At 38.2% G+C, this 27,458-nt stretch overlaps 2 protein-coding genes across 2 annotated transcripts; both read left to right on the forward strand.

Moving 5' to 3' along the window:
• The first annotated feature begins 1,156 nt into the window (after positions 1 to 1,156).
• On the forward strand, positions 1,157 to 2,995 carry LOC128230960 (uncharacterized). Its single transcript, XM_052943385.1, has one exon. It carries the CDS (start codon positions 1,157 to 1,159, stop codon positions 2,993 to 2,995), a length of 1,839 nt encoding a protein of 612 aa, XP_052799345.1.
• Positions 2,996 to 21,058: 18,063 nt separating this feature from the next.
• On the forward strand, positions 21,059 to 26,526 carry LOC128232386 (PI-PLC X domain-containing protein 3-like). Its single transcript, XM_052945901.1, has 5 exons — positions 21,059 to 21,272; positions 21,641 to 21,761; positions 22,481 to 22,684; positions 24,192 to 24,357; positions 24,909 to 26,526. The coding sequence occupies exons 1-5, from the start codon at positions 21,122 to 21,124 to the stop codon at positions 25,305 to 25,307; spliced, it is 1,041 nt and encodes a 346-aa protein (XP_052801861.1). The 5' UTR covers positions 21,059 to 21,121; the 3' UTR covers positions 25,308 to 26,526.
• The last annotated feature ends 932 nt before the right edge of the window (positions 26,527 to 27,458 follow it).

The following is a 27,458-nucleotide window of genomic DNA, read 5'->3' on the forward strand; positions in this document are numbered from 1 at the left end:
AGCATAAAATTCGGTGTATTTTCGCCACGCCATTACTCGTATTTTCGCCTCACAACATGCCGTGTTTTCGTTTCTTTCGCTCCACCACATGGCTGTTTTTCGGGGGTTTGCGTCCCACCACATGGTGCATGCGCAAGTTTCAATGAGTAAACCCTAGATGAAGGAAAGATCAATACAAGGAAACTTGTCTGAAAATGCAGCGGTATGAGTTGTCCAAAAGTTAGGGCGAAAATACGCACAACTATACGTCATAAGGCGGGAGGAAACCAATCGTATTTTTACACCGCTACATGACTTATGTTCGCCCCTCCACTTGGTGAATTTTCGATTTCTGGTAGGCATTCGTCTAATCGAAATTCAGCGGCAAATTACGACACGGCGGAAATTAGCCACCATAGAATACGTCAATTAAGACAAGATCAGACATTCATTACTTGCCTGCAGTTTGGTCGGCTTGTTTGGCCAATTTCTTCCCTGGAAATGTTATTATTAAGAGTATGGATTAGTTATTATAACCGTGTGTACCTTTCTGACTGAGTTAATGCCCTTTGATTGTATTACCATTTCCGAATCAAGTAACAGCAAGGAAAAATAATGTTCACATTATGAAAAAATATTTTAAGAGATACATTTAAGGCTCTTTACAATCGTTTTGGATGCAATTTGTAATTGGATAAAAATATAGGCCTATATATTTGGAAAAAAAGAATCATGCAATTTATTTCAAACTACGCAAAAACATTATGCGAAGCTCTGAAATCGGAGCGATGCGACTCCTATACATTTGTAACTGATTTCAATACAAATTAAGATTTTGAACATGTCGTTCCCCAGAACGGGGCGTTTTATTTTAAAATTGTGGCGCTGGTGGCTCCACAAATTCTACAAGAAGATTGGTCAGGACACGAAGATTACCGTATTGGTATTGATATAAAAGAGTCAAAGGTCAAGGTGACCTTAGAATCATATGTTTTCGACCAATTGTTACCCAAGACTCCTCAAATTTCGCAAGAAGTTTGGTCATGGTAAGTTGATTAACCCTTTTGATTGTAATATTCAAAAGTCAATGTCACGTGAATGTCATGATGTTGGTGAGATTCTCATTAATTGTGAATGTTTCGAATGTTGCGAATCTCGTGAATGTAGTGAATGTCGCATGGCGATTGAATGTCGCGATAGTCGTGAATGTAGTGAATGTCGCGTGGCGATTGAATGTCGCGAATCTCGTGAATGTAATGAATGTCGTTTGGCGATTGAATGTCGCGAATCTCGTGAATGTAGTGAATGTCGCGTGGCGATTGAATGTCGCGATAGTCGTGAATGTAGTGAATATCGCGTGGCGATTGAATGTCGCGATAGTCGTGAATGTAGTGAATACCGCGTGGCGATTGAATGTCGCGAATCTCGTGAATGTAGTGAATACCGCGTGGCGATTGAATGTCGCGATAGTCGTGAATGTAGTGAATACCGCGTGGCGATTGAATGTCGCGATAGTCGTGAATGTAGTGAATACCGCGTGGCGATTGAATGTCGCGATAGTCGTGAATGTAGTGAATACCGCGTGGCGATTGAATGTCGCGAATCACGTGAATGTAGTGAATATCGCGTGGCGATTGAATGTCGCGATAGTCGTGAATGTAGTGAATATCGCGTGGCGATTGAATGTCGCGATAGTCGTGAATGTAGTGAATATCGCGTGGCGATTGAATGTCGCGAATCTCGTGAATGTAGTGAATGTCGCGTGGCGATTGAATGTCGCGAATCTCGTGAATGTAGTGAATACCGCGTGGCGATTGAATGTCGCGATAGTCGTGAATGTAGTGAATACCGCGTGGCGATTGAATGTCGCGAATCACGTGAATGTAGTGAATATCGCGTGGCGATTGAATGTCGCGATAGTCGTGAATGTAGTGAATATCGCGTGGCGATTGAATGTCGCGATAGTCGTGAATGTAGTGAATATCGCGTGGCGATTGAATATCGCGAATCTCGTGAATGTAGTGAATGTCGCGTGGCGATTGAATGTCGCAATAGTCGTGAATGTAGTGAATATCGCGTGGCGATTGAATGTCGCGATAGTCGTGAATGTAGTGAATATCGCGTGGCGATTGAATGTCGCGAAAGTCGTGAATGTAGTGAAGACCGCGTGGCGATTGAATGTCGCGAATCTCGTGAATGTAGTGAATGTCGCGTGGCGATTGATTGTCGCGATAGTCGTGAATGTAGTGACTTTCGCGTGGCGATTGAATGTCGCGATAGTCGTGATTGTAGTGAAAGTCGCGTGGCGATTGAATGTCGCAAATCTCGCGTATGTAATGAATGTCGTTTGGCGATTGAATGTCGCGAATCTCGTGAATGTAGTGAATGTCGCGTGGCGATTGAATGTCGCGATAGTCGTGAATGTCGCATGGCGATTGAATGTCGCGATAGTCGTGAATGTAGTGAATGTCGCGTGTCGATTGAATGTCGCGATAGTCGTGAATGTCGCGTGGCGATTGAATGTTACGATAGTCGTGGATGTCGCGTGGCGATTGAATGTCGCGATAGTAGTGAATGTAGTGAATATCGCGTGGCGATTGAATGTCGCGATAGTCGTGAATGTAGTGAATTTCGCGTGGCGATTGAATGTCGCGATAGTCGTGAATGTCGCATGGCGATTGAATGTCGCGATAGTCGTGAATGTAGTGAATGTCGCGTGTCGATAGAATGTCGCGATAGTCGTGAATGTCGCGTGGCGATTGAATGTTACGATAGTCGTGGATGTCGCGTGGCGATTGAATGTCGCGATAGTAGTGAATGTAGTGAATATCGCGTGGCGATTGAATGTCGCGATAGTCGTGAATGTAGTGAATTTCGCGTGGCGATTGAATGTCGTGATAGTCGTGAATGTCGTTTGGCGATTGAATGTCGCGATAGTCGTGAATGTAGTGAATACTGCGTGGCGATTGAATGTCGCGATAGTCGTGAATATAGTGAATGTCGCGTGGCGATTTAATGTCGCGATAGTCGTGAATGTAGTGAATGTCGCGTGGCGATTGAATGTCGCGATAGTCGTGAATGTAGTGAATTTCGCGTGGGGATTGAATGTCGCGATAGTCGTGAATGTAGTGAATTTCGCATGGCGATTGAATGTCGCGATAGTTGTGAATGTCGCGTGGCGATGGAATGTCGCGATAAATTTGAATGTAGTGAATTTCGCGTGGCGATTGAATGTTACGATAGTCGTGAATATCGCGTGGCGAATGAATGTTACGATAGTCGTGAATGTCGCGTGGCGATTAAATGTCGCGATAGTCTTGAATGTAGTGAATTTTGCGTGGCGATTGAATGTCGCGATAGTCGTGAATGTAGTGAATGTCGCGTGGCGATTGAATGTCGCGATAGTCGTGAATGTAGTGAATTTCGCGTGGCGATTGAATGTCGCGATAGTCGTGAATGTAGTGAATTTCGCATGGCGATTGAATGTCGCGATAGTCGTGAATGTAGTGAATGTCGCATGTCGATTGAATGTCGCGATAGTTGTGAATGTCGCGTGGCGATGGAATGTCGCGATAAATTTGAATGTAGTGAATTTCGCGTGGCGATTGAATGTTACGATAGTCGTGAATATCGCGTGGCGATTGAATGTTACGATAGTCGTGAATGTCGCGTGGCGATTAAATGTCGCGATAGTCTTGAATGTAGTGAATTTTGCGTGGCGATTGAATGTCGCGATAGTCGTGAATGTCGTTTGGCGATTGAATGTCGCGATAGTAGTGAATGTAGTGAATTTTGCGTAGCGATTGAATGTCGCGATAGTCGTGAATGTCGCGTGGCGATTGAATTTCGCGATATTCGTGAATGTAGTGAATATCGCGTGGCGATTGAATGTCGCGATAGTCGTGAATGTCGCGTGGCGATTGAATGTCGCGGTAGTCGTGAATGTAGTGAATTTCGCGTGGCGATTGAATGTCGCGATAGTCGTGAATGTAGTGACTTTCGCGTGGCGATTGAATGTCGCGATAGTCGTGAATGTAGTGAATTTCGCGTGGCGATTGAATGTCGCGAATCTCGTGAATGTAGTGAATGTCGCGTGGCGATTGAATGTCGCGATAGTCGTGAATGTAGTGAATTTCGCATGGCGATTGAATGTCGCGATAGTTGTGAATGTCGCGTGGCGATTGAATGTCGCAATAAATTTGAATGTAGTGAATTTCGCGTGGCGATTGAATGTCGCGATAGTCTTAAATGTAGTGAATTTTGCATGGCGATTAAATGTCAACATAGTAGTGAATGTCGCGTGATGATTGAATGTCGCGATCGTAATGAATGTCGCGTGACGATTGAATGTCACGATAGTCGTGAATGTTGCGAGTGTCATGAATGCCGCGTAGAGAAAATATTGTGAATTTAGCGAATGCTGCAAATGTCGTTCATGCTGCTCAGAGCATTATGTACAGTCTAATCTTACGAATGTCGTTTATACATATGGCTAAAATGTATAACATCGTATGTCCAGCCAACTTCAAACCAAAAATGTTGGTATGTACATATATGTATTAAACTTACAGTACATTGAATAGAAAGGAAAAGCTTGAGTTGTACTGGATGATGCGTGGTGATTATATAGTTAGTAGAAAGACTAGTGATGGGTAATCGGCTAGATTTTCATTATCGATTAATCTGACAGTCAGACCGACTAATTAATCGGACTAAGCAGGAACGCGACTATGATTTTTTTTTTCGAGTTACTGTCTGAAAATTGGTATACGAATAGAAGTTAGAGCATATGCCCAGTTAGGGACTGTTTTTACTTTTTTGACGTCAGTGGTATATTTTGAGGAGTCATAGTTTCAAAACTGTTCCGAATATTGAAAATGTAAAAACAGTCCCTAATTGGGCATATGTTCTTCTATTCGTATACCAATTTTCAGACAGTAACTCGAAAAAAAAATCATAGTCGCGTTCCACCTCAATCCGAAAAATAAAAATAAATAAAAAATGTGTCATTTCGCATCTAGTATATACAAGTGGTGAATAAAATTACACATATTGTATGGAGTAAGAATAAAATAAAATGAAGAAGTATATTTATGTAGTGTGTAACCTTTTCCAACAAACAACAAGCACTATTATCAGTATGACAAACAATTTATTGTCTTGCACATAGTACACCGTCACATCACATGTATTATATGATACAATTTGTCAACGTGTATGAGGAATGATAATAACAAACAATAATAAATACACATTTCTAAATATATGTAGAAAAATAAATAAACAATCAATGCCGCGTTTCACTTCGTGACTTAAAACATGTAAACAACGTGGTCTAAATCATGGATTTAACATCTTCGGCGACCACGGTACTCTCTTTACACTTCATATATACTACATGTATAGCGTTGTGTGTTTCGGGGGTCCGATGATGGAATTTCATGGCTCTATTGTCAACTGATTGGACACTGTCTCACCAATTGTAAAGATACTAATCATGTGAATCTCTAAGGCAAATCAAACTATTATTGCGCGTATATACATATAATTTGTAAATACATTGTAATTATTTCGCTTCTTATTTAAAATGATCATCTTTAAAAATCAACTTCTACGACAAAATGTGTTATAATTGTGCATTATTCGCTTTATAATACGGAAAGTTTTGTTAACTTTTTTCTACTCTTTAAGGAACTTACAACAAATAAGCATTTTCCTTTTCCCTATCCTCAGTTACATCTTAATTGGGCATTCAATTGATACACCGTAAAAATCGGATTTTTTTTTAAAACACCACAAACAGTACAATCATCTATTAAACCTAAATGAAAACAATTTTTTACAGTTAACTTTTTAAAATAAGAAGTAGTTTTACACAATTTTGATAACATTTACAAGAAAAAACAAGTCTGTCAACACACGTCCTGATGCACAGTATGTTAATGACACCATACTTCTATTTCTACTGGATGTCCATTGTTTGACCAAATACTGTCCATTGTTTGTATATTGGACAGTTGGTATTAAAACAGATATGTTAGCTTTGACATTATAACACCTGATTACGGACCATGCAAGTTTAGTGTTATCCTCACTCTTGCTAAATGTGACTACATGTCTTTTTGGACTAGATTATTGGATTAGTAAATGGGCAAACGGAAGCATAGTGGCAACGGGGGTAAAGGCAGGAGGAAAAGGAAAACACGAACCAAGGCAAATTCGAGGGGTTCCGGTAACCTGTGAAGTTCTAGTGGATCTAGTGGAGTAAGTGACAGTAGCGTAAATGACAGTGTCAGCGACGAAATAAGGGGTGCTAACCTTGTACTGTTTAGTGATACAGTTCCGGAAGTGGATACTCTAGACAATTCTGTGTTCGAGCATAGTACTCTCGACCTGCAAAATAGCCAGATGGATGCGGCCAATGACACGGGGGTCACGGGGAACTCAGTCAATAACACACAGGAAGCAAGGCCAACAACTACCAGGGGCGACGCCAGTGAAGGGGGTGGCATAGAGGCTGGCGCTGGAAATAGTGCAGGTAGCAATCCATCGAATTCTGATATCTTGGATTATCTTAAAAACATGAACACTAAAATAATGCAAATGGACAATAAGCTAAAAACTCTTGATAAGCTTGAGCAGAAGGTATCGCATTTTGAAGGCGAAATGACAAAGCTGTGGTTATTTGTACAAGATAGTGCCAAAACAAGTGAACGGAAAATAAATAGCGCAAATGATCGCATTGGAACTGTTGAAATGTCGCTCGGAAAGGCAAGCTCAGAAATTGACCAGCTACAAAAACAGAATGATCAGCTAAAAGATTCTATGAACTATATCACCTCCCAATCTATGAGGAACAATCTGGTATTTAGTAATATCGCTGAGGGGCATAACGAGAAACCTTTTCAGACTGAGGACATCTTACGCGGATTTATGAGGCAGGAAATGGATATCAGCAGCGAAACAGTCCAAAATTTTAAATTCGAACGCGTTCATAGAACTGGACAACCGAACAGGGGCGGTAAGCGAAATATTGTGGCTAAGTTTTCTTTTTTCAAAGATCGGGAGTGTGTGCGGAGATCACGTGATGCCCTTAAAGGTTCCTCGTTCTTCGTGAATGAACAATTTCCCAAGGATGTTGTTGACCGCCGGAAATCACTGATGCCCAAACTAAGGGCTTCTATTGACAATGGAAAGCGAGCTTGGATCAGCTATGATACCTTATACGTCGACGGTGTCCCAATACGTGACGGTGCTGGATTGAGAATGGAGAGCCATGGGGACGTTAACAGGGGTCGCGGCGGAGCGGGAAGGAGTGAAAACGGGAACGTCCGCAGTGGGAGCGTCGGAGCGGGACGAGACGTCAACGGGGACCCTAACCAGGGGCGCGTCGGAACAGGCGACCGGAGCATCGGGAGTAATGGGCGTGGGGAACGAGGGGGACACGAAGCGAGGAGCAACGGAAGTGTCGATCATAACAGGAACGGAACCGAGTAGCGGTTCAGGGAGGCCGGAGTAAATGTCCTGTCATGGAACATTAATGGACTTACACGGGATAAGTTTATGGACCAAGACTTTTTAAATATGCTGTTTAAATATGATATTATATTTTTGTATGAATCATGGGGTAACTTAGATTCCAATTATGATGTGGAAGGATATAAATGTTTAAATTTGTTTAGAAAGTTTCAACATAGGCGTGCCAAACGCTGTAGTGGCGGAATTGTATTATATATTAGAGATTCAATTCATAAAGGCGCATCTGTTGTTCTAAATAGACATGATACTATTTTGTGGATGAAACTTGATAAACTATTTTTTAAGTTAGAATCTGATATTTTTGTAGCGGGACTGTATATTTGGCCAGAAAATTCTCCTGCTTATAATAATGTCAATGTCGATCTTTTTGATATTTTACAGCAAGATATTGATAATTTCCAGTCTCAGGGAAAAGTTTTAATAACAGGGGATATGAATGCCCGAGTAGGAAATAAACGCGACACTATAGTGTGCGATAACACCATTAATTTCATTGACCATGAAGACTATATACCCGATTTGACATCACCTAGATTGACTGATGACAAAGTTAATAATCAGTACGGTCAAAAATTGATTGACGTGTGTAAATCAAGTTCTTTACGAATAGTCAACGGTAGAATAGGTCATAACACTGGGCCATTCACGTTCATGAGTCACGTGGGCTCTAGCGTAATAGATTATCTGCTATTAAAAGATGAAGATTTTCATTGTATTGACATATTTAAGGTCGAAGAGTTTAGTGAGTGGTCTGATCATTGCTTACTGTCATTTGCTATCAAAACAAATAGTGATGTATGTTTTGTAGAGCCTCCATCCGAGCGAATTAGAGTTCATTGGGATGACGCACTTAAAAATGATTTTCGCCGGGGGTTATTTGGCAAGCTGACTGACTTTAATAACGTGCTACAAAATATTGATCTACACAGTGCCGAAAGTATTGAAAATAGTGTCCATGATTTTACATGTTTAATAAGGGGCGTTGCCGACCCGTTATTTCGTAAAAATAGCCGTGTTGATAACTCAAATCGTCCACGAAATAGTCATTTTTAACAGTCCGGGTGGTTCGACCAAGCGTGCCGAGAGGCCAAATTGTTGTTCAAAAGTCATCTCATAAACTGCATATAGAAACCGGCCGATATGGCCGAAATAGAACAGATAGAGCCCAACGTTATTGTACTGTGTGTAACTCTAATGATTTAGAAGATGAATATCATTTCATCATAATATGTCCGGTATATAATGACTTCTGAAAAAAATTGATTAAAAGATATTATATTAGAAACTCAAGTATGTACAAGTTTATCGAACTAATGTTATCAAAAAACGTAAGCATACTAAGTAGCTTAAATAAATTTATAAATCAAGCATTTATGTTAAGAAATTCCTTAATTAATAACACCGTTTAGATCTTTCAAGTATTATGACATTTGTGAATAGCCTCCCATAATACTTCATCACTGTATTTAATATATACCCCACAGTTTGATTTTGATATGTATATTGTTTCCCTTTTTTGATACCTTATTTTATATTATTTTTGTTTGCTCTTTAATTTAACTCACTAGTATTCTCTTTTCTTTGTATTTAGGCCATTAATCGTTGTGACCATACTGAATATTTATATGTGTGTTTATATTTTCTATATTTTGTCAAGAAACTGTTACATAACATGTTTACGACAATAAACAACAATAAACATTTCTGTCTGTCTGTCTGTCTGGTATTAAACGTACAGAACGCAGTCCAATAAACAATAGAGTACGGAAAGAACAATGGATGATGTCACAAACATGTTTTGACATACATGTATTTTATACCTACACAGTTTTAACACATTACAAAAGTGATCGTGAATGCGGGACTAATCCATTCATTCATTGCAAATGGGTTTATCTATTTATTTATTCTATAGATTATCTAGTTATATCATGTTTATTGTGCAAAGTGAAAACCATTAAAGAATTCTGTCAATATGGTGTAATTGTCACGTATACCTGCCATGTCGACATTCCCTAGAGGAAATAGTTCCGGATTATGACCCTGTGAAGGGCTATTTTTAAAATATTTTGTTTTGTGTTGTATTAAATAAAAGCATAACATTGAACGCCAATCAAAGATTTGTCAATCTTTATCTTTTCTATTTGTTTTTGTGTAATATATTTTGTGACAACTTTCTTCTAAAATGCATATTCATTAAGATTGACAAAACACCACTCAAATGATTAAATTAAAAAAGTCGTTTATAAATTCATAACGAACGGAAATATTTCAACCATATTTTTATTTTAAACTAGTTCACCGCCTTTCCTGTACCGACCACCTCATATATTGACAACGAGTATTGGTTGAGCACTGTATTTATAATTATATTAAAGTGACAATTCTTTTTTGTAGAGCATTTCATAGTAATTATAAAAAAATAATATCTATTATTATAATTCATTAAGTACATTTATGGTTCATAGTTAGCCTTATGTGATCCATCTGCCACCACTAGTTGTTGTCCTAATGCATATGGTTTCAATTTAATCGTTTGCAATTTGATATAACGTATATTAAGACACGTTTGTGTAACTAGCTGCTGTAAATAGTGATGTTTTCGACTGTATTTTAAAAGCAGTCTCAAAATAAATAAACATATTAAAAGCATAAATCCGAAAGATGTATAACGTATAACGATGTCAATATGAAGAAAGGTCCACCAGATCAGCTGTCCGTCCATTTGATGCCACGTTGAGCCCCGGATGTGACGTAAGTATGGGCTTAACTCACGGAATTCTATTAAGTGCACCATGTCGCGTCGTTGGTAAGTGCGTTCACGTACCGTTAAGTAGCCTGGCCCCGTCGTCATCATTGTAGTCACGTAAGGGAGCAGCCACCATGTGTTGGCACTCATAAGTCCGCAGAGAATGTATCCAAGAAATGGATCTCCTGGTTTCGCGATGAAGAAATCGCCCCCTACACCAACGGGCTGTGTCCTATACATTATCATGTTGGTTCGATTAGAGAGTTTGCTAAAAATGCTGTACAAATCCTTTCCCGAAGTTCTGATATCCAAATCAACATATATGCCTCCATATTTATGTAGAATCGCGTATTTGGCGGCATCTACCCGCCTCACCCAGTGCCCGTAACGGCTGTATGTGGGCTCAAGCCAGGGATAGTCATTACGAATAAGCTGTTCGACCATACTGGCATTCCAAAGAGTGTAGTTGTAACCAAATTTCAGAGAATATTCCTTGCTCCAAACACGTTTTGCACGCTCAAAGCGTTCCGGCATTTGTAGCGAATCAGCTCCAAAGAAACACTGGTGAATTCTCCTTGGAAATTCAACTTTTGTGAAATTTACACCTGTGTCAGTCTGTGTATGACACTTTGATTCCCCCACCCACAGCCGCCATATGTTGACAAAACATACGCTGAGTATGACAGCAATACTAGTAACAAGTACTAGACAAAATATACAACAACACTTCCGGTGGCGATAGGTCATGCTTTGTCAATGTCTATTTGGAACACGTTACTGTTGCACTGTGACGGACGCAATGCATAAAGGCGAATCCTGCTATTTAATTTTAAAGCTTAATTTCAACGGTATTATGTAGATTATCACATTTGATCGTCCATGGTTTCTGACTTTAATACGATTGGAACTGTAATTATTGTATATCTATCACTCAATGAAAAGTTTGAACAACACATCACATCTCTATTGATTCGCCTGTGATGACTACCCCAAGTGAATTAATGAAGCGAGACACCGTGCTAGTTTAAGAAAAGAAATATTTAATGAGGATCTCACCATGACCTTTATCACACATGACCAACCATGCATTGTTAAGTTGCGAAATGTTTCGAAATATTGGCGACATATTAGTAAATATTCGGGAAACTTTTTCGGAAACTTTTTCGGAAACATAAATAAAATAAAACTGAAAACAGACTTGAAAGTGCCCAGAACTGTCATGCACCAGCCTGACCATTACAGTTTTTAGCTCGTACAACAGGTTATCAAGTTTTGGTTTGCGAATTCCAGTTTATGAGTAACATTATAACTGGTTGACTAGAAAAGGTATATTTAGATAATAATGTTTACTTGCGACAAATGTTCGCCGTTGTGAAAATAGCAAGCCGCACTTACCATTTGTATGACGGCAGCGGTCCATATTACATTTTTGGCGAGGTCCGGACCGGCCAAAAGTATAATATGGACCGCTGACGTCATAAAACTGGATTTGTATCAAATTACAGTGATATACGGACCGATCGACTATATATATACAAAGAAGGGACACATTTATGTAAGGTATACTATATGAAAATAATTATTTCATCAAATGCAGGTGACGTAGGCCATGTTAAAAACTTCCTTTAATACCAGTACAATATTGAAGGCATTCAACGCCCGCCTTCAGGAAGTTCGGCTGTTACCCAGGTTTCTACATACAAATGCATTGTTTTGAAATCTTTACCAAGAAGGCAATGTCTTTATTTTAGTGAATGTCGCGAACGTTGAGATGGCTTACGTGTTTGTAACGGACGTCTTGGAAACGACGCCGACGTGAGTAACGTAATATATTCCACGCCCAAAGGAGAACGCGTGGTAGATTATCTAGCAACTAAAAATTCGAATTTTGATTGTCAAAACGCCCAAAGTCTTGATTTAAAACTGTTCTCTGATAATAAAGTATTAAGTTATTAACGGTACAGTTCGATGAATTGAATAGCAAAATGATCTATAAGTGGAATAAAGACAATGCATTCAGAACGGTTTTGAGAAGACATAAGCCCAGATATTGAACTTTCATGTGAAAACTTGAAAGCAATTAAGGCCACACCAAATTGATATTTCGTTCCGCGGATTTACCGCTCCTATTTATTTGAAAATGTAAAAAAAAATTTTTTTATTTTTTTTGTGCGCCCGCACCTCCATTTTGATCGCAAAGCAGATTTTTTTTCAGGTTATAATTTATTAAAAGGCTAAAAATAATCAAGTATAATTTTTCTACGCTAGTTTTCGTGTTTTGTAAAGGGAAGTTACCGATGCGTTGTGTTTTATACTGTATATCGATCGGTTTAGCATGGGTTTCAATAAATTCAATCAAAATGGCGGCTTCCGGTATAAACCATATGGCTCGAAGTTTGGAAATTCGCGACTTTACGGTTTCCCATAATCCCTTGCGCGCGCATGACTTCCGGTAAAATGTAAATAAGGAAGACGCTAGCAAATTTGAAGAAATACAACAGCAGAGATGCAGTTAATCCAATCAAAGTACCGCCTTTCGATATGGTGAGAATAAAATGTATATAAATAGTTCATATTTGTAGAAGATATCAAAGATTTAACCCATTGTACCCGATCACACTCTAGATTTATTAAGTGGGTGGAGTAAATTTGCAGAGCAGATTTCGTATATGTCGAGTTGTGAATGTACGTAAATGAAATTGAATATTTATATAAAAGTTATCCTGTCACCTGTGTAGTCTTCTGAATGATTTATAACTAGTTAGTTATGTTTAAATATTATGATGGCCACCGGGCTAGTCGCATACACCCAGGCCTGGAATTAAATCGGGGTCCAGATTGTCTTAAAACCCATCCATAAATAAGTCTGTGAGTAACTTACCTTTTTTATAAAAAATATACTTTTTATGTTTCATTCCTTTCTTTACAGATATGATTCAAATGTGCTGATGATATCTTCTGAGATCATTACTTTTAATGAAGAACATCACTACAATTGGTTGGGCTGCTAGATTGGTAGCAACGTGATGGACAGCTAGTGCCTGTTGAAACACTATTGTTGGTTGGACATCTGTTGCTTACTGGATCGCTATATTGGATGGACCATACGTGTTGGCTGAACAATTATAAATGGTTGGACCGGAAGTGTTGGTTGGACCATCATCGTTGGTTGGACTGCTTGTTTGACAGAATGTGTGATGACAACTAGTGTTGTTTGAATCACTGTTGGATAGACAGCTATTGTTTATCAGACAGCTATAATCAGTTGATTTACAAGTTTTGGTTGAACAACTTTCAATGGATGGACAAGAAGTGTTGGTTTGACCACAAGTGTTGGTTGGACTGCATTTAATGGATGAATATCTAGTTGAGCCTGAATTGACTGCAACGAAGTGATGATTGAACCGCTATTGTAGGTTGTCAGGTCATATTGGTTGGATTCCCATTGCTAGTACTTGTTGGATGCTAGTACTTGTTGGATCTCTTTTGTTGGTTGAACTGTTTTTTGACTGTTATTATTGATATTCATACATATATAATATGTTATGTGCTAAGTATTCAACACCTTTTTTATGTTTATTATTATTATTATTATCATAAGAGATATTATTATTTAATAATCATATAAATATATATATAATTAAATATTTTTATGTCCTTGTACTTTATTTACGTTTAACATTTACGTTTTACAATGTGCATTATAATGTTTTATTATATAGATAATTAAATAAATATTAATATTTTAATTCTATACAACCATTTGTTTTTGTTTTGCTATAATTTGTATGAAAGTATCAGACATTTTCTACAGAAATAATAAATTTGTCATAATCCTCCCCCCCCCCCAAAAAAAAACAAAACAACAACAACAAAAAAACCAAAAAACAAACAGAGCTCATGGTGTTCATTATATGCGGATTCTAATGAAAATGAATAAGTTGAATTGCATTATTGAATGTATGATTCTTCGTTGAATTTGATGAGATCTCCTACCAACTGACCTTAAGGGACCTGCACCTTTAAAACTGCAATCTCACAGATTAACTGATTTATCAGCTATCTTACATCACTGGTTTACAGACTTTACAGTCAAAACGGTCAAGATATGTAAAAATGTTCCCTGATTTTCTATCAGCAATCTAATATCACTGGTTTTCAGACATTTTTTTTTGTCAAAACAGTCAGTCTGTGAGAATGCAGCTTTAAACTTGAGCACTGTATTTACAATGATGAACAATCTTAGTTATGAAAATTTTAATACAGCAGCAGCAGATGTATTTAATCATTCAAGTCTTTAAATATTATGTAGAATCTTGCTGGACATGAGCATATTGTTTACGGAAATTTGCACGTGTACCAAGTTTAATTTAAATCTCAAGGCTGTTTGAATTTGGGCCAAGAAAATATTCGGCCTACAGTACGCTAACGACACCTAGGCTTATTGACTATAACAATACTAAAGTAACATGATAGGAAAAAGCTCGAACCAAGGGCTGCCGGTATACTAGCACAGCACTCCTACAAACTAAGTGAACCGGTTGGCTAGTTATTGCCCACAAACGTTAACTCGATTTTATGTCTTTAATATTTACCATGGGAGTTAAACAGTCATTGAAATAAAAAGAACATAGACAATCATATTGATAACAACAGCATTTTTTACAATTTAATAATACCATTATATAATTAAATAACAGTAAAAATTGTCCTTGGTATGAAATAATCCCTTTAAAGGTTCATTTGCCAAGGGTTAAAAACCCCCATCTTGCTTCTTTCTGAAAAATCTCTAGCTTGTTCGGCTGTTATCTTTTTCTTTAGTCCTTGCAGTCAAGGAAAGTTTTCATTCATATTGACACACTTCATTTATTTTATCTCCGCTCTTGAACCGAATTCAGTCTCTTGTGTTTTGCACAAAAATATCTTGTAAAACCACTGATATAGCTGCTATCAGATCAATGGTATTAACTGCCTACTCCTGTTCAGCATCAACTTGGCAGACTCAAACATCCACAATGAACATCTCTGAAATTAAATAAAATAGTTATATCATCATCCAAGTGAACCAGAAAAATAAGATATAAAAGACTCTAAAGAGGCTGTTAAATCTGCACTCTCACAGATTTACCATTTTGACAACTTTTTTTATTTGTTGTCTTGCTATTTCCAAGACAAAAATAAAAAAAAGTTGTAAAAATGGTATTTCTGTGAGAGTGCAGCTTAAAGAAAAATGTTTTTAAATATTTTTTTTTACTTAAATATGAACATCTGTGATCCGATCTTTTTTGTCAGCAGCCTTATATCACTGGTTTTATTGCACGTTTGCATAAATGGCTCGTTCGAAGACAAAAAATAAAACAGTTGTCAAAATGTTTAATCTGTGAGAGTGCAGCTTTAAAATCATTCAGATATTTAAATAGTTACAATTTACTAGTACATTATTTATCAGCTGTTATTCTAAGACCTGTTTATTGTTTATATCAGCACAGCAGGCAACATTTAAATGCCCTTCATAATCACATTATGCTTTAAGCTTCATTTACTTGACTGCTTTAAACCTGCATATCTTCAATTTCACACTAATTGCAAAATATTATTCATTTAATTTAATAACAAACCCAACAAACCACAATTTTATGCATAACAATCAATATGTATTTGAACCTTTAAGAACCGCTATGAAAGTATTTACCATTATATTTGTTATTTTACCCCACCCACTTAAATGTGTACTGAAGTTGGGTATAAACGTCGAAAACTTCATTGACATTTACAAAACACGGTTGAAATTTATAGAAAAATATACAAACTGATGTTCCTAACATGTTTTACTCACCTATCAATCTATTTTGCCACTTATGCTCTCCTTTTCACTGGTCAACATCACACACATACATTATCGATATCTAGGGTAGACATTTACCGGAAGTCATGCGCTCGCAAAGGATTATGGGAAACCGAAACTAACCGAATTAAATCTTATTTTTGACAATAAATATGTTTTAAGCATGCTTGAAGTCATTGTTGATCGTCTTATGCACTAAAGGATCATTAATTAAAGCAATCATTATGCAATAAAGCATGTGTATCTGAGATTGGTAGCGATTATATTGCGTAATTAGTGACTCGTTTTGAATGGAAATCGGAATGATCAACTTAGTACTATTTTATTCAAGTCATAATACAAGGGACCAACATTTTACCTCGTTACGACGATGCTGAGATGACAGGTCAACATAACTGGAACATGAGTCATTGTTTGGTCCAAATGATGTATCAAGCTCATTTTTGATCAAATTCTGACAAAACAACAGTTTTGAACAAATATCTTTTCACAAATACCGATATCAACACTGGTCTGGATATACCTCAACATAAGTAAGCCTAAGTTTATCATCTTATATTTTGTTTTTATTTGGAGCATAATCCGGGATTGTAATCATACTAATGCACTTGTCAATTGTAACCACTGCCCCGCCCACCCCTCACCCTCGTTCCAGGGGTATATCGGGGACAGCGGAGGCAACGGGCTGTGTTTTTACCTTTCAGGTGGCCCCGCAATGCCTAGTGAATGTGGTTTTGTCTTCATATTGAAAATAGTCGGTAATGGGCCTCACATAGGTATCCGGGTTTGTGGGGCCATTTGGCGGCGATTTTACCAGCAGTGTGTCCCTGCAGGTCGGGTATTTTACCCGGGTTTTGAGAGACCGGAAGTCAAAGTCCCCGCTATTCCGGACTTGGGGGGGGGGGGGCATATACAATTGGCTGGTGCATAAAAACATCTAAATAACCAAAAAAAGTACTCTGAAAATTACCCTTGTTCTTTTTGTTTTAATAAGCATATGTCATTGCATTTCCTGTGATAATAAAAACAAAATTTAGTCTATGTTATTTGGAGTCTGATGTTTGATGATGCCTGTGTAAGTGATCATTTTTTACAAATCCAAAATCAATCAAAAGTATGTCTAAATACAGTTGCATATGATGTTAAAATGATTCAGGTAGATTTATATCAGTCGTTTCACCCTTTACTAAAAGCAGGGTTATTTCTTATTATGAATGATCATCATATTAAAGTACGTTTTAATTATATAAGAAATTAGATTTATCCATATGATGTTTGTACTAAGCACAGATGAATAAATAGTATGTATTCCGACATTTTCCCAATGTCCATAAAAGGTTCAGTTCAAGATGGCATTAAAATGGGTTTAAGGGCAATTATATTGAACAATCATTCTTATTTATATTGAATATTATAAGGAAAAATATTTTTTTTCGTACTTCGCTCGCTTCGGTTTTTATGAAAACTGACAAAAAAATTTTTTTCGCTCGCTCGCCCTAATTTGTTTTGGCAAAAATCCGAGGAACGAAACATAAATTTGGTGTGGCCTAAAGGCAATGATTGTTTAGTCATAAAGGAAAACAGAACGTTAAAAAGCGCATAAAAATAGCAAAAAGTACATACATGTATATACATATAAATATATATATATATATATATATATATATATATATATATATAACATGATTTAATGAAGAGTGTCGTGTTTAAATGCTTATAATTTGAATAACAATTATGGGATGTCAAAATAAATTACTGCAGGTAAACAGATTATTGTGGTGCCATATAACTGCCGTAATATGACCTGTTAACGTTTGCGAATTGTTTCGTGTTAACTAGGGATTGAAAATCGGACCAAAGTCATAATCGATCATCGAAAATAATCGGACGAGCCATTTCGATCAATTATCGATTATATAATCGAAACGAACAAGTGAATATATTACAAATATATCCCAAACTATATTGGTTTGTACATACATGTCTTTAAATGAATAAACATATTACAATCAGTTATGTTTTATATGCTGTTTTGTTATACATTCCAGGTTACAATTGATAATTTAGTAAAATGTTTTTAAGAGATAATTTAATTCTAAAATAGTTGAGAATAAATTGCCGTATAACCCCGTATAAGTCCGTACCGTTTCCCGTTTTAAAGAAAATCAGTACATACACAACACGGTTACTTCCCTTTGCCGTACATTAGCGATAATCGATTATGGAATAATGAAATCGATTATCGCCGACCTCGAACACAAATAATCGACTTTCGACAATACTCGATCATCGTTTTATCCCTAGTGTTAACCACTTAATTTTCGCGATAATTATCTAGCTATTTAGTTACTGATATTCGCGTTACTTCAGTTTTAGTAAGATGAATATCATAAGACAAAAAACTGGTTTGAAAGTGCCCGCAACTGCCACCTATTTCCTTTTAAGCTGTAGAACAGTAACAAGTTATCTAGTTTATATGGTTTGCGAATTCAACTTAATAAGTAACATAATAACTGGTTATAATATGGATACGACTGGATAAGATTCATGTTTACCTAGTCATATTAAGTAGATAACCAGTTGTAGTAATATATTTATGTATTGTCCAAGGATATTCATACGTAAGTGGTAACACGAATCTTATCTTATCTTATGTGATTTAGTCGATATACATATTTTGTTGTATATCACGTTATCAATTTAAGTAACAGGCATCCCAATGTACTCATATCCACAGAGAAGCGACGCAACTGCTGAAAAATCATGAAAATAGCAGCAGTGTTCTTCAATCTGTTAACTCTTATCTGACGGGCTGTCACGCGCGATATTTCGTTCGTACTTGAACATGAGTCTATGGTATTATTTGAGCATGTATCGTTGGTGCAATAGTGGTTTTCATTCTTATGCTTTTAACCAAAACATATGAATGACCTGTAAACAACCGCTAGGGGGTAGAGTGATCTAGTGGTATAGGTATCCGCCTCTCAACCAAGAGGTTGTGGGTTCGATCCCCACCACGGGTACTTTCTCATAGCTTCTCAAAAAGGACACAGTACTGGTTTCTGTCCTGGAAACGGACTCGAGTGTGCTCTTATAAGCTATCAGCTTTCGTCACAATCGAGCTTAAATAAATGTAAATAAACCAAACACTCGTTTAAGTTGAACTTCTCTATCTCCAATTCGATGGGCGGAAATATATGATGTACATTTAATGAAAAAAAAACATTATGGGTAAACTAGTGATTTTGCTTTTTATAAACGTTGTTTATTATACATCAGTGATACCGATATCGAACACATTCGATAAGAAATAATAAGTATATAATATTTTGTAGAATATGTCAGCGGTATGGTTTCAATTCATTTCCAAAGTGTTTCTGAAACGTCCTCAACTTAAGCTTGAATAAGAAGACGTAACGCGACTTTGCAAATGTGACGGCAACGTCGTCCGTTTTCATGCTGTAGGCTATCGAAGTTGGGGCCTCTGAAAGAGAGATCACCTTGGTGACCCCGGAGTTTGGGCTGAGGCGGTAGATGGAACCAGGCGTTTTAAAGAGGCGGCGCTCGAGGGCGAGCGTATACAGGTAGCCCCACTTGTCTACCACGATGTCCTCCGTCTGGCCCTGCAACTCTGTATACTCCTCCGCAACGTCAAACTGACGCACGTTGTAAACCGTCACGCTGTCTTTGTCGGCGGCATAAACGCGCGATTTATTCAAGCCAAATGCAAGAAAATTTGGCGTTTCGGTGATGTGTTCGCGAGCTATTCGCCGCAGCGTTCCATCCAGGTCGTAGATTTTAATATAGACTCCCTCCTTGTCTGAGGAACAGCCGACGTACAGACCCTCGTCAGCGTCATTGAACGCTAGCCCAAGACACTCACCGTGATTTGATTCAAAGCTGATAACAGGTATCACTCTTTCCAACTTCATGACCATGGTAGAGCCTATCTTAGCAATATAGATACATCCGTTGTTCGTAGTAAAGGCGACACTTTTATTTCCTACATCTGTTATGTCTATAGGTTTAGGACGTTGCTCGTCCCATTTGTTCTGTTTGGGAATACGCAGACTTGTTACCTGCTTCCTCGTGTAATCCGCGCTATAAACGCGAATCCGGGAGTTCGTGAAGTCCGTGAGCACGAGTTCCCCATCGGGCAGGAAGGTTGACCCTCGTATACAACACTCGACGTCAAACTTTATAGTACCAATCTCCGTGAGTTCAGGGAACGGCCCTTGGTTAGGCGACACCCGAAACGTCTTGCTTATAAGCGACACGCTGTGACGGTTTATCTTAACTTTGTCTACGTGTTCAGTTGCGCACTGCTGGCACAGTCCAATTTTACAATCCTGGCAGTAGTAAATGGCCTTTCTCTTTTTTCCGAGTCGCTGACAAAATATGCAATGAACATCCTTAAAAGTGACGTCGTCAGAAAGACCGTATTTCTGCCCCTTTTCTGACGTCAGCATCCGTTCGTGTGGGAGTAGAGCGTCACGTAATTCCGTTAAGTTTATCCCTCCTTCCGCCATAATGAAGAAACAATTGGACTTCTAATGAGTCCTCATTTTACATTGAATTAGAATGAGATTGAGATTCGGTTTCAATGATATCTGATCCATAAATGTATTTCGTAACGACTGCCAACACGCCAATATCTTGGTGTTTGCTGTATAACTAGTTACTAGTCACTTTCTTGATTTTCAGGTAAAGAATCTGTTCGAAAAAAGTAACAAATATATCAATATAATTATGGATAAACATGTATACAAATGCACCCAAAAGAAAATATTTTAGAATATCCATTCGCAGTCTTTTTAGATAAACTTTCAATCCCAAGTCAATAAAATGCTTGATTAACTTCTTTGTTTAACTGTTACACTCTACGTACTTTCTTTAGCGTTTAAGAAATAAATTATGACATACAATATGAAATATTTTATATTTCCTGTCAGGTTCATATTCATAGACACATCTGCGTTTTCGGTTTGCTAAAGTCACTGATCACTTCTATGTCAAAAGGTCGGATAAGGCGGCGGAAGGGCGGCGGTGGAAAGCAAGTGGAAGATGCACACAGGGACCGCGTGGTTCTTGGTGCCGATTGGATGACCGGTCTTCCAGAGCGCTATCGGGATGTTCCACTGTGCTGCCTCGCAATTCCCGGTGAGTTGCCGGCATCAGAGAAGGAGAGGGTGTTGCTGAGATATATTGTTGTTGTTGTTGTTGTTGTTGTTGTTGGTGGTGGTGGTGGTGTTTTTAATTTCATTACAGTTTTTCCACAACTATAACTTTTCCCCGATTGTTTCATTTGAAATGATGACTTCCGTTGGATTATTTAAGCAAACGGAATGAAAATTGGGATTCCTTCCAAATGTATGTATTATTTTATTATTTCTACCAAAATGTAAAGTGCAATCTATTTATGTGTTTGAAAACCGCTGAAAGATTTTAACCAAGGAGTAGTGATGTATCAGATTGCGTTATTGATTTAACGAAGAGGGCAAACCATCATGTATAATTATTCCGTACAGGAAGTCACAACTCGTGCAGCGTGTACCGGGACGAGGAGTCTAACGTTGACCAGCGTAGCGACCCCATATACCGACAATATGTGGACCACATGGGGGAGCTTGCTAACAAGATCTCACACAGGTATCGTCATACATGTATATTGATAATACACTTGATGCTGTAAAATGCTTACCGTGGATTAAATTGTAGTGTAAGTCATGTAACCAGCGGTGTCCCATTTTGGTTCTTGCGCTACTTCACCTGTTAATCTACGTCACTGTTAGCCGTGTCCTTAAAATCTAAACATAATTCTCGTTGAAAAGCGAAACATATACTATATTTTGTTGTTGTTTGAGAGTTTATTTAGGTCTGAAATCCGCGCCCACTGGCTGAATTATGATTTCACAAGTCCGTGTATACAATCGCAACTAAAGTGTATAGACATGTCAAAAGGAACATGGGTTGAAATGACTGAAAGTCCACTTAATAAAATGTTTTAAAATATAATTGGATGAAGGGTTGAAATGCATGAACGAGTGTATGCGTGTCAATTTCATACCTTAGTAAAATAAAGGTATTGAGCGGATATGCCAGCTGTGCCCCCCCCCCCCCCCACCTCCAATTAGGAATACCTGAATCCGCCACTAAACTTAAGATAAAATTTGAAATTTTAGTAATAGAAATAAATTATACATAAACATACCAGCACCATATCCAGAGTTCAATTAACCCTAAGGGTTAATTGAACTCTGGATATGGTGCTGGTATGTTTATGTATAATTTATTTCTTTACTCCCTTTAATACTCACGTGTAAACGGTTATATTCAATGTTTTAACATTTGGACAAACCTTGCTCCAGATGGACGGTGACACAATCTCTGTCTATAACGGAGCAGTTGGATGCCGGTGTGCGTTATCTGGACATTCGGGTGACTGCGCGGCAGGGAGACCGGGAGGACCTGAACGTCTACTTCCGGAACGGCCCAAACATCATCATTATCCTCAAAGAGATCCGCCGGTGGATGGACCTTCACCCGAAGGAAGTGATTCTTCTCGATTTCAGGTTAATCATGGACACTTAGACAAATTAATAACTAAGCAGATATATGAATGGACATATCCTGTTTAATATTTGGTCGATCTCTATATACGAATGGCCATATTCCGGTTGATATTGGGTCGACATTGCTATATGAATGGCCATATCCCGGTTTATATTGGGTCGATATTGCTATATGAATGTCATATCCCGGTTAATATTGGGTCGATCTTGATATATGAATGGGCATATCTCGGTTAATATTGGGTTGATCTTGATATATGATGGCTATATTTCGGTTAATATTGGGTCGACCTTGCTATATGAATGGCCATATCCCGGTTAATATTGGGTCGATCTTGATATATGAATGGCCATATCCCGGTTAATTTGGGGTTGGACTTGATATTTAATGGCTATATTCCGGTTAATATTGGGTCGATCTTTACAATGAATGGCCATATCCCGGTTAATTTTGAATCGATCTTTATCTATAATGGCTATATTACGGTTAATATTGGGTTGATCTTTATACATGAATGGCCATATCCCGCTTAATTTTTTATTTATGAATGGCCATATCCTGGTTAATATTTGGTCGATCTTGCTGAAATATTCAAGACATAAATATTAGATATTTCGCAAGATATTTCAAATAATTTCGTTCATACAATGACATATTTAACAAACAAAATCATCAAGTCTAGAGTAAAAATGCGTAAAAATGCGATGTTGCAGATAATAGTCAATGTTAATATGGTAGACCATAAATAGTCTTATAACGGACGTGCCCGCCATGGCTGTTAATAATGGCAAGACAGCGTCGTCGCATCGACATAACATAGCGTGGCAAATACCTCTTGGGTAGGTTAACCCACCCAGCAATAACCTTTGCTCTTATCTGGCCTATAGTTTGAGGCTTGTATCCCTTTTTCGTCACTCGAAGATTAATCTCATCCCAAATATTTTTCTATGATATTCAGACCTGTTTTAATGCTACACGGTCACATTAACAACATAAATATACGTTATGTAGTAGTTCTAGCTGTGTGAGCCGGTGTACCGTCTTGGAACAAGCGTAAACTTCTTTTATGTCATATCGCGAATGCAATACCTCGGTTTGAAGAACATCGTGTTGACTACGCGCGGCATTGAAATTACCATCAACAGAAATAACGTTCGTCTAATGGTGTAATGAAGCACCCACCCTGATTATAACTGACCGTCCAGCTTTCCCCGCGCTCACGATACACCCACGTGCGACGGTCGTTTTTCTGTATACGGAATCTCTTTTCGCCTGTAAAAGAACCTAATCACAGTCCGCTTGTGTGCATCTGTGTCGAGGCCACGCCCAAAGTTCCCATAGGACCCTAAGATTCTGTATTATAAGTACCATAAAAGGGACGTCAACACCGCATGCTATCAAGAGTTCTCGAACAGTCAAAATGGTCGACATAGAATTGTTGCGCCCATATATCCCGCGTGTTTCTCTGATTGGTAAATTGGTAATTTAAGAGCATTGTGTTTCCAGGGTAGTTCACAAGATGAGCCAGGCGCACCACCGGTATTTGCTGGCAAACATGACTGACGACGTGTTCCGAGGGCGCCTGTTGGAGTGCACGGGTGTCGTCCAGGCCGTCACACTCAGGAATATGTCGGCGATCGATGCGCAGATCATTGTCTTCTACCCTAAGGAGGTGTGAATAGTTAAGTTTCGATGACGGTAATGTTGGAAGGTAGTTGGTACATGTAGTTGGTATTTGGGAATCGAATATTCAACTACCTACAAGTTGCCAATTGTTGATTCCCCAACTACTTGCTACCAACTACCTTCACACTTTACTGTCATTTATTTTCCAATATTTGTTAGCATAATCATTAATATTTACTTAAACGTTTCGACGACGCCATACATTGTTCTTTTTGTACTCTATATATGCAATATAAGTATTGCGTAACGTACTTAATTTTTGATTAAAATTGTCGTTTAGTGCACCCATAATATATGCTCTCTTGTATCTTTTTTCCCCGTTTTATCTTGTATTCTCTTAACATTGCTACTATTTAAGTGTATACGTTCGTATCGAGACTATACACTTAAATGGCAATGTACGTGTTTAAGGTTAGTTACCTGGCATGCATATGTTCTGAAATGGATAACAAGACAACGTGTATGTTTGCATGTAGTCAAGATCAGCGCATGATGTGATTTTCTCTGTGCTCAAATATTAAAATACGATGTTTTCAGTGCGAGCAACAGCACACTTGCGTTTGGCCAAACGAGTATATTGGCTATTTGCATCCGCAAGCCCAGTCCACGCGCGACATGATAGACCGTCTAAATACTCGCTACCAACATGGCCGCCCACCGCACGTATTCTTCTCCTGGGACGGCGTCTTGACTACCACTAACGAGTACCTGGCCAATAACTTACACAGCACACTAAGGGATTCCCTTTCCCGGCCCGCCACACGGGCCTTATGTAACTGGGTTCGTAACAAGGACATCCGGCACGGAGATATGAATATTGTAGTGGCTGACTTTGTGGAGACCTCGAGTTTTGTCGATGAGGTGATACGGGTTAACTATGAGCTACGAGAATTACGGAAGTATGACTTTGAGAGTTGTGTATGTAACATTTTATGAAGTTAAGAAAAGATAGCCCCTTGCTTTATGGTTCCGTAAAACTTCTGCGAATAATCACATGACTGTGTTTGCCAATCAAATGCTTGGAAAGTACCTGCTAGTTAAAGAGAATAGACACCAGATGTTCCCAAAATCGGGAAATATTGTTTCCTCAAAAAAGCCTAGAATTTTCAATGCGAGATAGTATGAGGCTTACTTGATTAAAAGAATAAACGCAACTTTTATGTTGCTGTCTCAGATGAGTTTCCCCGTTTTCAAATAGCGTATAATGTTTTCAAGTTTAAAAAAGCGCGGAATGGTTTTTCCGAACACCTTGTAAATCATGTGATTGTTTCATTCACTTAACTGTCAATAAGAGTTTTTAAAACTGGCTGTTATTTTCAGCAGATATAACATCTTTCAAAGGTTACATCGATACATTTCATCACGGATGCTGATCTGTCGGGCTCTGTGTCTATGTTGTTTAGCAGCAGTTTCACGCTTCCTTGTTATATCAGTTCTTCTGGGAGCCACAAATAGTGTATATTTAGCATGTGACAGTCACATAACGAGTACAAATAAATATACCGACACACATTTTTAAACTTTCTGGATTTTACGCGGTAGACAACCCGAGTAAATTTTGAATTGAAAAAAATGTGCAAAAACTGCGAAAGATGCATGTGCATAAGCGATGTGATACGTTCAATGTGTTGTACGCAATTTTTTCGTCTGGTGGCTTGTGCCTTTAACAAACATGTCTGTTGCAGCTGCTAGACAAAGCCATCATTTAAATTAGGAAATTATGAATATATTATGATTCACGAAGTTACTGACTGCACGTCCGCAAAGATTTCCGATGAATAAATTTGCAAAGCGCGAATACGTAATAATAACAACATGTAAGGCCCAATATGGGGACGAACTGCAAACGCTCTTTGCCTGGCTCGCTCGAATTAAGTTCATTTAACAATGTTCAATTCGAGTCGTAGGTATATTTTGGGCATTTGATTGGCCAGACGACTTTTCAGCTCGGATAGTGTCCGTCGTTTTCCGTGATACCATAATTGAACATTGGCGAGAACTATTGATCTAGAAACCTTATGGGGCTTTGGATAGGAATACTCCAATGTTCCTAAATATATGTATAATCAGATGAATGTGGAATTTCCCTTTCTTTTACTTCTTACCATCATTATGTTTTCCTTTAAATGGCATCGATAAAAAACACGATCTTATACCATGACTTATTTTATTGGAGGACGTTATGCCAGACCATTATATGGACAACTGTCGATGGAAGAGTTAATGCTTTAACTGCTACAAAGTTGTCATCGTAAAGGCTGTATGTGTGTGTTTGCATGCGTATGTAAGAGCGCTGGAATTTGCTTTTTCGGATTTAGAGTTTGTCCAAATTTGTTAACTGTATTTTTTGTAAACACAAAGCACAGCAATGCAGGTTACATACGCAGGAGACACATACAATGTTGTCGAATGTTTAACAGATACCACCATATTTATACAAATGTAACATGATAGTTAACGTTAACCTAGTTATCCAAGTAAGCATCAATTATATAATGAAAACTACAGGGATAAACCCAGTAGTATCAATGCTATATCAAGCCACTTACTGAAACTCGAAGGGATGACAGTGGTTTAGTGGTATATGTGTACGCCTCTCACCCAAGAGGTTGTTGGATCGATCCCCAAAAGGGAGGGAGTGATCTCGTGGTTTATGTGTCTGCTTCTCATCCAGAAGGTTGTGGGTTTGATCCCCAACAGGAGTACTTTATCACGGCCTCTCAAAAAGGACACCAGTATACCAGTTCCTAACCCAGAAAACGGACACGAGAGAGATTTTATAAGCATTCGCAACAATCTAACTGACCTTAATTAGTTTAAAAGAACTGGAACTACAAGGACCATATAACCTGAAATGATGATGATACAAAACAAACAAGAATTTAAAGGGGCATTGGTTAAAAACATTTATACATTGGTTACAGCAAGGGTATGGACAGTGACAACAATACTGATCTATGTAATCACGGGGTATAAGTACGGTTTTACTCTCACTGTTATACTAACATTCGTAAAAGTAGGAATTGATTGTAATAACCTATTGATGAGTCTGAAGTCATACAGTCAAGTATAGTCAAGAGGCAATTA

This window comes from Mya arenaria, chromosome 4 (genome assembly GCF_026914265.1).
Source record: "Mya arenaria isolate MELC-2E11 chromosome 4, ASM2691426v1".
Taxonomy (NCBI): domain Eukaryota; kingdom Metazoa; phylum Mollusca; class Bivalvia; order Myida; family Myidae; genus Mya; species Mya arenaria.

Excerpts from the sequence above, each read along its gene's own strand:
- LOC128230960 (XM_052943385.1), top strand. The coding sequence starts at position 1,157 with ATGGCGATTGAATGTCGCGATAGTCGTGAATGTAGTGAATGTCGCGTG.
- LOC128232386 (XM_052945901.1), top strand. The coding sequence starts at position 21,122 with ATGTCAAAAGGTCGGATAAGGCGGCGGAAGGGCGGCGGTGGAAAGCAA. Across the intron at positions 21,762-22,480 it reads GCTAACAAGATCTCACACAG|ATGGACGGTGACACAATCTC; the intron begins GTATCGTCATAC and ends ACCTTGCTCCAG. Across the intron at positions 22,685-24,191 it reads GTGATTCTTCTCGATTTCAG|GGTAGTTCACAAGATGAGCC; the intron begins GTTAATCATGGA and ends TTGTGTTTCCAG.